The sequence below is a fragment of the Pseudopodoces humilis genome, chromosome 12, assembly GCF_049639895.1.
Source record: "Pseudopodoces humilis isolate 2021_Gansu_Grassland_sample_001 chromosome 12, ASM4963989v1, whole genome shotgun sequence".
Lineage (NCBI taxonomy): Eukaryota > Metazoa > Chordata > Aves > Passeriformes > Paridae > Pseudopodoces > Pseudopodoces humilis.
This window is the reverse complement of record NC_142211.1, coordinates 13230249-13242399: the sequence shown is the minus strand read 5'-3', so window position 1 is coordinate 13242399 and position 12151 is coordinate 13230249. Positions and strand designations below refer to the sequence as shown.

Sequence of the window (12151 nt, the reverse complement as noted above, 5' to 3'; positions counted from 1 at the left end):
AAGCTCTACAAGCAATTCCTTTATCAGGCCAAACTCTTCTATATCCTCTAAGTTTTCTTCTGTGTCTTATCATCAAATGAAGTCTAAATTACCTCACAACTTGGACATAGTTAATTTGTCTGACAGATCCCACTATGGAGTTGCTGATTTGACAAATTCTGCTGACTTGGAAACAAGCAGTATGCTAAATAACTCCAGCTCAGATGAAGAGCTAAATGAAGTGGACAGCAAGAGTGGCTTGAATTCAGTGGACAACCAGACTTCAGGAATATCTGCAGAGCAACTGATGGGATCTGATGGCAACAAACTGTTGGAAACTAAAGGGATTCCCTTTAGAAGATACATGAATAGGTTCCAATGTCCTTTTTGTCCTTTCCTCACAATGCCCCGCCGAAGTCCCCCGTCACATTGAGAATATCCACCTGTCTGGGAAGACAACTGTATACAAATGCAATGAATGTCCTTTCACCTGTAAGAGTTCATTAAAGCTTGGAGCTCACAAGCAGTGTCACGCAGGTACAATATCAGACTGGGACACTTCAAATTTTCAGAGTGAAAACATTGTCTCCTCTTTGAATGACAACATGGTTTCTTATGGAAGTGGAAATATAAATGGAAGAAAGTCAGCTGGGATGATGGAAACAGTGCAGCAGCAACAGCAGCAGTTGCCTCAACCCCATTCACAGCATCCTTATAAGTGCACAATGTGTAACTATTCTACCACTACTTTGAAAGGCCTCAGAGTTCATCAACAGCATAAACACTCATTTTGTGACAACTTACCAAAATATGATGGACTGCCATCCAACATGCCACAAGAGAACGAGGCAGATGGTTTCACTTCAGTCAGCACAGTGAAGAAAAGCCAAACCTCAATTCTTGGTCTCTCGTCTAAAAATAACTTTGTGACTAAGGTTGCTTGGAAGGTGTCAAATGACTGCCCTTTGAATCTCTCACCAGTGAAGAAAAGAACTAGAATTGATGAAATAGCAAGGAACCTGCAGAGCAAAATAAACCAAAATAAGCAGCAAGAAGCTGCTGTGATTAATGTAGAGGACTGTGAGGAAGAGGAGGAAGATGAGGTGGAGATAGAAGTGGAATTAGACAGAGAAGAACAAGCAAAACCAATGGCGGAGGTTTCTAGTTCTTATGCATCCCAGCGAATGTGGGGGAGAGAGACTAATGATTCCCAGAAGGTTTCAAACTTCAGAAACATGCATCATGATTATAATTCCACCAATGGAGCAGAGATTGAGCTCACTTTATCTGAAGATGAGGAAGATTATTTTTCTTCTATTAACATGAAAAATCAACAGAGCCCTAATGCCTCTGTTCTAGGAAGCCAGCCAAATATAAATGACCCTGATCAGGTCAATGAAAATGTGAAGATTAATGACTCTGGCAGGTGTTATTATTGTAAACACTGTTATTTTAGCAACAAATCTCCCAGGAGTGTTAGCACCCACTACCAACGGATGCATCCCTACATAAAATTCAGCTTTAAGTATATCTTGGATCCAAATGATCACAGTGCAGTATACAGATGTCTTGAATGTTATATTGACTATACAAATTTTGAAGACTTGCAGCAACACTATGGAGAGCATCACCCTGAAGCTATGAATGTATTGAACTCTGATCACTCTGATCTGATCTACCGCTGTCACTTCTGTTCTTACACTAGCGCAAATGTTAAAAGCCTGATGACACATTACCAAAAAATGCATCCAACAGTGAAAATTAACAATGCAATGATATTTTCAAGCTATGCTGTTGATCAGCAAGAAGGGCTAAACTCAGAATCTCAAACACTGAGAGAGATCTTGAATTCTGCTCCAAAAACTATGGCAACTTCCACCCCTGTGTCTCATGGGACTATTCTGCCAGCAAGTTTTAACAAAAGTGCCACAAAGACTTTTAGTCTTGAATATGAAAATCAGAAGGCACCTTTGGTCAGTTCTGTGATTGTTTATGACTGTGATGTGTGCTCATTTGCAAGCCCTAACATGCATTCAGTTCTGGTGCATTACCAAAAAAAACACCCTGAAGAAAAAGCATCATATTTCAGAATTAAGAAGACCATGCATATAGCATCTGTAAATAGGGGCTCTGCCCTGGCTCAAATGTCTTTTGAGATGGGAATGTTTGTCTCTCCTGAACTGTCCAACTTATCTTCTCAACCTCCACCTTCCCCACCATTGCTCCCAGACCTTACTCCTGAACACTACTATTGCAAACACTGTTCATACAGTAACTGTTCAGTTGTGGGAGTGCTTGTCCACTACCAGAAAAGACATCCAGAAATAAAGGTCACTGCCAAGTACATCAGGCAGGCACCCCCTACTACAGCAACGATGAAGGCTGGTGAGCTGCCACCTGGCATTCAGAAAATGCCAGTGTCAGTGCAGCAGTTGAGCCAGGGCAGTTCTGAGAACTCTGTGAATCCTCTTGAGAATGAAATGTTTTTCTGCCAGCACTGTGATTATGGAAACCGGACCGTAAAAGGTGTGCTCATTCATTATCAAAAGAAGCATCGTGATTTCAAGGCCAGTGCAGATGTGATTAGGCAGCACACAGCCACCGTTAGAAGCCTTTGTGATCGTAACCAGAAGAAATCATCTGGCAGCCTGCCTGCTCACACCTTCAGCACTGAACAGGACAAGACAAAGCTGAGAGCCCTCAAATGCAGGCAGTGTAGCTACACAGCACCTTATTTTTATGCACTGAAAAAGCATATTAAGAAAGACCACCCAAATCTGAAGGCCACGGTCACATCCATTCTGAGATGGGCATTTTTGGATGGCTTGATAGAAGCTGGTTATCACTGTGAATGGTGTATTTATTCACACACAGAACCCTGTGGTTTGCTTGTGCATTACCAAAGGAGACATCCTGAACATTATGCGGACTATACATATATGACAACTAAACTCTGGGCAGGTCCAGATCCTTCCCCTCCTACCCTAGTGATGCCAACAGAGGCAAAGACCTATAAATGCAAAGACTGCATTTTTGAAGCATCTTCCATTTGGGAAATTGCTAATCACTACCAGGCTTTTCACCCTTGGACTATGAATGGGGATGAATCTGTATTGTTAGACATCATTAAGGAGAAAGATGCTGATAAGAAAATTGGCACACAACTTGATGAAGTTAGGTCCAGGATTAATTCTGAAAACCAGGTACTATCACAGATGGACCAGGATGTGGAGGACCCCAGCCTTTCCCATGAAAAAACTATTCAGCTGACTTCTGCAAATGCTGCCATCTCCTCCATTCCATATCAGTGTACAGTTTGTCAGTCTAATAACTTGCATGGCCTCCTGACACATTACGGCAAAAAGCATCCTGGCATGAAAGTGAAAGCTGCTGACTTTGCACAGGACATAGACATTAACCCAGGGACTGTGTACAAGTGCAGACATTGCCCATACATTAACACACGCATTCATGGTGTCCTCACACATTACCAGAAATGGCACCCATCAGTAAAAGTCACTGCTGAAGACTTTGTGCATTATGGATGCTAAATCTGAACCACAGTGCCTGTACAAATTACAGGCCGCATAGCTTTCTCAAGTCCAGCCTGGGAAGTTTTAAGGAGGAATCAAAACAATCCTCAGGGACACAAAACAGCCTTGCAGGTGTTGTTTTCTATTCCTTGTTTTCCTTGCAGGAGGAAGTCAGGGGGTGGTGAACCCCACTGACCAATGATGGTGATGTAGTGATTTACTGACCAATAAGAGTTTCCTTTCTGTACTTTCCACGAACTAATCTATATAACAAGCCTAGAGCAATAAACTAGAAGATTTCTCCTGTTCTGACTCCCTTGAGAGTCCGTGTCGTTCTTTCCCGCCGTTCCTAATTAGAACAACAGTGCATGATGTGGAACAGTTGAATGACATTGCACAGAATGATATAGAAGAGATGAATAGGATTTTCAAGCAAGGCTACGGTGCATACAGGTGCAAACTATGCCCTTACACCCATGGCACAATGGAGAAGCTCAAAATTCACTATGAGAAGTACCATGATCAACCTGAATTTGATGTTTTTGCTAAGTCACCACCAAAGTTGTCTGCCTCAGTGGAGCCAGACATAGTAACTGAAATCAAGGCCTCCCCAGAAATTGTTGCTGATAGTGTTGGAGAAGTCTCTATCCCATCACCTCATTTCTCCAGTTCTCACTTAGTGTCTCACACAGTGTTTTGGTGTCAGCTCTGCAAATACTTCTGTTCCACACGGAAGGGGATAGCCAGGCACTACTGCATCAAACATAATGTTTGGGCACAGCCAGAAGGCAAGAACAACCTTTTCAAGTGTGCTCTGTGTTCCTACACCAACCCCATTCGCAAAGGGCTTGCAGCACACTACCAGAAAAGACATGATATTGATGCTTACTACACTCATTGTTTAGCAGCCTCCAGGACAGTAAGCGACAAACCCAATAAAGTGATCATTCCGTCTCCTCCCAAAGTGGACACTCCTCAGTTATATGAGGAGCTGAGGAGGGCTATGGAAAGGAAGAAGTGCTCACTTTGTTCCTTTCAATCTTTTAGCAAGAAAGGTATTGTGTCCCACTACATGAAGTGTCACCCTGGTGTTTTCCCTAAGAAACAGCATGCAAGCAAGCTGGAGGGCTACTTCACTGCTGTGTATGCTGATGAACATGAAAAGTCAAGTCCAGCTGAGGAAAGGAATAACTTTGAAAAGTTTGAAGTGGAGAGCAAGGCTCAGGAAACTGAGTGGCTTCCTTTCAGATGCATAAAATGTTTCAAGCTGTCCTTCAGAACAGCAGAGCTGCTGTGCATACATTACACTGATCACCACAGCAAGGATTTGAAGAGAGACTTTACCATACTGGGAAGTGGTACCTGCTCTCATAATGCTGTCTACCAGTTCAGACACTGTGATACTAAATTGCATAGCATGGCAGAGCTGACCTCACACTTGAATAGTCACAATGAGGAATTCCTGAAGCGTGCCAAACATCAGGAGAGGAGGAAACAGCTTTTGAAAAAGCAGAAATATGCAGATGGTGCTTTTACAGATTTCAAACAAGAGAGGGTAAGGATCTGTGTGTCTGGTCTCCTCTGCTTCCTCTCCCCAGGGAGAAAAACAAACCAAAAGCTGTTCTTCTATACCCCAAGAGGCCCCTAATTACTAATACCCACCTGCATGTTCACTTTAACAGCCAAATGAATACAGGTTAATGAGTGATTGAGTGTGTCAATGTGCTCTATAAATCAGTTACGTATTCTGCTTTAATTTTCTTCATTTTCCACCTAGGCTCCATGGGAAGCTCTGCTCCTTCTAATAGTTTCCTTCAGGATTTTCACTATCTTTCTCCCTTTCTCCAACCCTTACAGATGGCTATCTGTATCTTTTGCAAGGCTGCTGGTTTTTTTCTCATAGATTTTTTTAGCAAATATCCCGTTCCATTGCTCATTAATATACGTTCAAATAACACAGCAATTCCTTTCTCAAGATTTCTATTTCAGTACATTTTCTGGTAAAGAACTTGATGTTTATGTGCATCTATCCAATAACTTCAAGCTTTGGTCAAGTGTTCCTGTGAACAGAAGACCAAATTCTGCTACACTTTTCTGTACCCTTCTCCCCATCTGGAGTAACTACTTGCTCTAGAAAAACATACAATTGGGGGGGAGGGGGGGGGAGGGAGAACCATGAAAGACCATGGCTTGGTATTATAAGTTAAACATGAACGGTCTTATAGAGGACTGCTATTATGCAGAAACAAGTTTTTTTCTGTGCACATCCTATCCACCTATTTTGAGGGCTCAAATAGAAGCCAGTGCAAATTGAGATTGAAGTTTTGCACAATAGAATGTTGTAGTGGGTTGACCTTGTCTGGACACCAGGGGCCCACCAAGCTACTTTATCACTCCTACACTTCATCAGGATGGGGGGGAAGAAAATAAGATGGAAAGGAACTTGTGGGTCAAGAAAAAGGCAGGTTAATAAAGCAAAAGCAAAGGCTGCACACAGAAGCAAGGGAAAACAAAAGATTTATTCTCTACTTCCCATCAGCAGGCAATGTGCAGCCACTTCCCAGGAAGCAGGGCTTCAGCATGTGTAGTGGTTGCTCTCAAAGACAACACATAATAACAAATGTCCCCTGTCCCCCGTCTCCCCCCCCCCTTCCTCTTAGCTTTTATATCTTAGCAGATGTCATATGGTATTGATGTCTTGAGAAGGCTGACCTAGAACAGAGGCTAGATTGAGTTAAGAATAAAGTAGGTATTTATTAAAAGGCCTTAAAGGATACACCTTGGGCAGTACAAGAGCCTGGCCAAAGCTACACCCAAGTTGGACCCAAAATTTTCACAAAATCAATGACCGGTCACGAGGTATTACACTTTTATAAGTTTTGGTTCATTTGCATATTGGGGTTAATTGTCTGTCGTGTTGCACTAAGATGTTTACACTAAGTGGTTTTTCTCTGTGCTCCCCTCCCAGGTTTGTGATGCTGGTCCCTTCCCCACCCCTTTGGTCTCATCCCATTGGTTGCAATTCTACTCTCCCCCACCCCTTTCCCTCCAGTTTAAAAGTCCCTGCGATTTCTCTCTCGGTCTCATTTTTCCCTGGAGTTTATTCTGAGACTAAACTGGGACAGTGTCCCGGAATAAAGAGCCTCCTTTGTCTTTTACCTTTGTCCATGATTGTACCTTCTCTCTCCCCCCCCGGTACACAAGGAGCTAGGTGGGTGACCCCCGGGGCTGGGAGTAGAGGTTTACGAGAGCTGGCACCCAACGTGAGGCTATCCACGAGAACGGAAGACCCCACGCAGCAGCTAGAAATTCACGTGTGGATTGTACAAGCTTTGGATCAACAACTACCTCGTAGCAGTGAGTTGCTTTTTGTGCAGCTGCACTTACAAGGGTGGAACCAGCAGCTTTCCTAAGCCCAGGAAAGTTGGTTCCAGGACAATAAGGACTTCCTACACAGCCCCAAGCCAGCCGACATCCCAGGAAAGGGTAAGTGCGAGCAGGGCAGGTTCAGCGGTGTGAGTTCAACCGGTGAGGTATGCGGGCGGGCGCGTGGTGTGTTTGCTGCAGGCCACAACATGCGGGGCGCCCAGCGGCCGCACACGGCAATTTCCGCAGTGTAGCACATGCGGCGACAGCAGCACGGCGCATGCAGACTCCAGCATGTGCAACAGCCACCATTTTTGGTGCTGCAACGAGACCGCGTGGGCAGACGCAGACGCACGGCAAACTTGGTGCGGGGGCGACAACAGAAATTCTCCTGCGTGACTCCGGCCACGTGGGTTTTGGCGGCTCAGCACTGCCCCCGCACAGCTGCCGACTGAGTTTAAAAAAATGTGGTTTCTCTGCCAGGATGTTTCATCTCTTACCCCAGTGTATGGGGGGGAGGAACAGTGAAAAAGCCTCCCTGGGCTGGCTGTAGGAGTTTTTGCTGTAAAAGAAGGTAGATTGCTGTGCAGATAGCTTTTAACATCAGGATGGGCTTACAGCTCTCTGTGCAAGAAAGGAGATTGTTTTCCCAAGTTCAGGAAACTGTAAGTGGTGGAAATGTTAAAATTTCTAGTACTTGGTTGAAACAGTTTGTTCATTGGCTGTCTCTTCACTTTCCCCAGTTCACCCTGCAAGATGTGGATTGTCTGTTCCTGGGACAAGGTTGGAAATTTGTTAACCCTTAAAGTAGAAAAGGGAGACAAAGTTGATTCTACGTTTCTCCTGTTATTCCTGTTTTAATTCAGAAGGAGCTGGTTAACAGGGAAGTGAAGGGACAGTCACAGCAGATTCCCTCAGTTTCCCCTACCCCTTCTCCCAAAGCCTCTGCCCCTGAGCTGAAGGGGACACATGGGGCAGCCTGAAAAATGCAGGACACCTGGCACAGCTGATGCTGTCCTGGCTCCCTGCCTCCCATTCAGCACTATTTCTGGTGGTTGTGTGCAGACTGACAGAGATCCTTCCCTGCACCCCTTTAATCCAGTGGTAACTCCCCAGCTTCAGTATTCTGTTATCTTTAAAAAGTGATGACCCTGCCCATCCTCACGTGGCTGAAGTCCAAAATAGCGCCAGTCACATGGTGGCAGGCCACATGGTTTAACTTCCATCTCACCCTTACCCTTCTTCCCACAATCCCTTCCACCCACCTGTCCCCTCCCCCAACCCTTACCCCACCCACAACCCCTTCCTTTACTCAGACATCCTTCCCAACTCCACCATGTTCCCACCCTTCATGACATCACCCTGCAACCCCGCCTCCAGGTGTTGCAATCCTGGTTCCCACGGTAGCCCAAACCCCTTTCTTGTCCTTGGTTCCCACGCCTCCTCACCTTGTTCCCATGGTAAGGAGAGGTGAGGGGGGATGGGTCCACCCCCTGTTCTCACGGGGAGGGGGGTGTCCCCAACCCGTTCCCATGGGGGGAGGGGTGAACAGTCACCTGGCTCCCATGGTGGTAAGGCTGGGGCCCTCCCTAGACCCAGTGGGGGGCTGGGCTGCCCAGTCCCCACTGGGGTGGGTGGAGGGACCCTGAGGATGAGGACCCTAAAGGTTAAATAGAAGAAGCTAGACCCTGAGCTGTTCCTGTCATATATATTGGAAAAATAAGAACAAAGAGACACTAACAGCACTTCTCTTACTAAAACATAGATGTCCTGGGGTGAGTGTGATATTAAATTGTATCCCCATTCGTCCACCTAGCCCAGAAATAGGTTTTGTATCCTTAAAACTTCATCTAAGAGTAAAAGTGAGTGGAGAAGAAGCACCGAGTCTGTTATCAGAGACTGTACTTGCTCCCCCCACATTCCAGGACAGGGTTTTGACTACAGCACAGACAGACAACAAGAGACAGATCACCTTGGCTTTCCAGCTAGCTGAAGCAGAGAGGTCTTCCTGTACTTTTTTCTTTCCCTTTTCCTTGAAACGGATCGAACCTGCTCTGGACTGGGGACTCGGAGGAGCACCGGGAGCTTGCACCCGTGGACTACCAGGAGCCCAGCCTGAGCAGCGGCATTTTCCAGTGCCAGAGGGATTGATAACAGAGCAAACACCCACAGGAGAGAGACCCTCTGAATTTTGTCATCTCTTCAGAGTGGCGAGAGGTTTTGTAATTTGGTATTGTTCATTCTTGTGCTGGGTAGTGCTGTGCCTGTTAAATAAACAGGTTTTTTTCCACTTCTCTCAGAGAAATCTCTTCCCGAACCGGTTGGGGGGTGGGAGAAAGGGGCCACGTGGGTTTGCTTCCCGGGGGGGGTCCCATTGTAGGTTTTCTCTCAAATTTGTCCTAAACCAGGACAAATACATTTATTGGTGCCCAACTTGGGGCATGAGAGAGTGGAAAAACCCTGTACTGATTGTACTGAAGTAGCAATTACTCTGTATTGGGATAAAATAAAGCAGTCTTCAGCCTCTCTAGAATGAGGGCTGAGATTTCTAGAGGGACTGATGAGACCCCTGAACCAGGCGTGGAAAATCCTGAGTGGTGTGGAAAATGGGAGGATATGGGCCAAATTGTGAAGGAATTTTCCGACCCTATAGTTTGGGACTTTCCACATGAACAAATTCTGAATCCAGCTGAGGTGGGGAAATACCTGAAAGAGAAATGTCATGATGATTCCAATGAAAAAAAATCATTGCAGGAAGCTGGGCCCTGGCATATGCTTATCGTACATTGCTAGATACTGTAGGGCAGCAAACAGGGGAAAGGGGACAGGGAGATAAATCAACAGTTACCCCAGTTACTCAGGCTGCAGCCAACCTCCCAGTTACAAAGCTGGTAGCTAAACCAGACAGCAAGCCTCAACCAATGGCTGTTGCTACTAGCACGAGAAGCGGAAAGTGCACAGACAAAACCGATCGACCAGTGGATGATGATGATGATGCAGGAGAAGGACCCTCAACGCCTCCTGACATAAAATCAAGAGTCAAAGCAACTGGAACAAGATCAGAGGCTAATACTGAGTCCTTTTCCCTGAAAGACCTTCGTGGCCTAAGGAAGGACCACACTCAACGACCTGATGAATCAATAATTAGTTGGTTAGTCTGTCTGTGGGATGCTGCAGGTGAAGCTACAGTTCTGGATGGTACTGTAGTGAGGCATCTGGGATCCCTGTCACACAATCCGGTTATCGACCAGGGGATGATGAGGGGAGCTAACCCTCACAGTCTCTGGGCACAGGTCCTGGAAAGTGTAGCTCAAAGATATCTGTGTGTAGATGATCTCTACATGCAGCAAACACAGTGGAAAACCATCGAACAAGGGGTCCAACTCCTGAGAGAAATGGCAGTGGCAGAGATTGTCTTTTCACATGACATAGCAACTAGGAATCCAGACTTGGTGCCATGTACATCCATGATGTGGTGAAAATTGGTACGACTTGGGCCACAAGAATATGCATCTGCTTTAGCAATGATGAAGGATGAAAGGGAGGAGGCCGTGCTGGATATGGCGAAGAAGCTTCGAGCATACACAGATGCCGTGCATGGCCCCACACATGCAAGAATCGCAGCTGTGGAAACACGTCTGCAGAAATTAGAAGATAAGATAGAGGAGAATCACAAGAAACTTAGAGATGAGATTAAAGAAGACCTTCCCCAAATCTCAGCAGTACAGATCAGAAGTCCTGGTACTCAACGCAGACATTCCCCAGATCGGTAGAGAAGGTACACCCCACGTGCTGAGCTGTGGTTCTTCCTGCGTGATTGCAGAGAGAAAACATGAGGAGATGGGATGGGAAATCTACTGCAGCTCTGGCCCAACGGGTGCGTGAATTGAAGGAAGAGAAGAGTCACAAAGGAAGTTCCACCAAAAGGGAAGCAACTCCAGTTGCCCGTAGCCGAACTGCCAGGTATGACGATGATGACATGTTCGATCCCCTTGAAGGAACCTCCAAGACATATACCCAAGGAAAGAAGGATAACCAGGCTTAGAGGGGCCCTGCCTCTAGCCAGGTAGAGGCTAGGGAAAATTGTATTTTTTGGACTGTGTGGATTCCTTGCCCTGGCACATCAGAACCACAAAAATATGAGCCTTTGGTCGATACTGGTGCGCAGTGCACATTAATCCCGTCAAAACATGTGGGGGCAGAATCTGTTTCTATTGCTGGCGTGACAGGGGGATCGCAGGATTTTACCTTGGTGGAAGCAGATGTGAGCCTAACTGGAAATGAGTGGAAGAAACACCCTATTGTGACAGGCCCAGAGGCTCCATGCATTTTGGGCATAGACTACCTCCAAAGTGGGTATTTCAAAGACCCAAAAGGACTCAGGTGGGCATTTGGGATAGCAGCTGTGGAGAGAGAGGGTGTTCAGCAACTGAACACCTTGCCTGGACTGTCCGAGAATCCATCTACAGTAGGACTTCTGAAGGTGAAAGAACAGCAAGTACCAATTACCACCTCGACAATGCACCGCCAACAGTATGGAACAACTCGAGATGCTGTGATCCCCATCCATAAGATGATCTGAGAGCTGGAGAGCCAAGGGGTGGTCAGCAAAACCCACTCACCCTTCAACAGCCCCATCTGGCCTGTGCGTAAATCTGAAGGAGAATGGAGTTTGACTGGACTATCAAGCATTGAATGAAGTGACTCCACCTCTAAGCGCTGCTGTGCCAAACATGCTGGAGCTCCAGTACGAGCTGGAGTCCAAGGCAGCGAAGTGGTACGCCACTATTGACATTGCCAATGCATTTTTCTCCATTCCCCTGGCAGCAGAATGCAGGCCTCAGTTTGCCTTCACGTGGAGGGGAGTTCAGTACACTTGGAACCAACTGCCCCAGGTGTGGAAGCACAGCCCCACCATCTGCCATGGACTGATTCAAGATGCCCTGGAAAAGGGTGAGGCTCCAGAACATCTACAGTACATCGATGACATCATTGTGTGGGGGAACACAGCAGCAGAAGTATTTGAGAAAGGAGAGAAAATCATGCAGATCCTCCTGGAAGCTAGTTTTGCCATCAAGAAGAGCAAAGTTAAGGGACCAGTTCATGAGATTCAGTTCCTGGGAGTAAAGTTACAAGATGGACGGTGTCAGATTCCCACTGATGTCATCAAGATCACAGTAATGTCTCCACCAACTAATAAGAAGGAAACACAAGCTTTCTTAGGTGCCATAGGGTTTTGGAGGATGCACATTCCTGAATACAGTCAGATTGTG

General features: G+C 46.1%; 1 protein-coding gene across 1 annotated transcript in view; it reads left to right on the top strand.

Moving 5' to 3' along the window:
• Positions 1-12151, top strand: part of LOC148183394 (zinc finger protein 462-like) — a 157336-nt gene that overhangs the window by 62404 nt on the left and 82781 nt on the right. The window contains 3 exon segments of the mRNA XM_088061466.1: positions 2-396; positions 398-3514; positions 3870-5067. Coding sequence (XP_087917592.1) covers positions 2-396; positions 398-3514; positions 3870-5067 — 4710 coding nt within the window.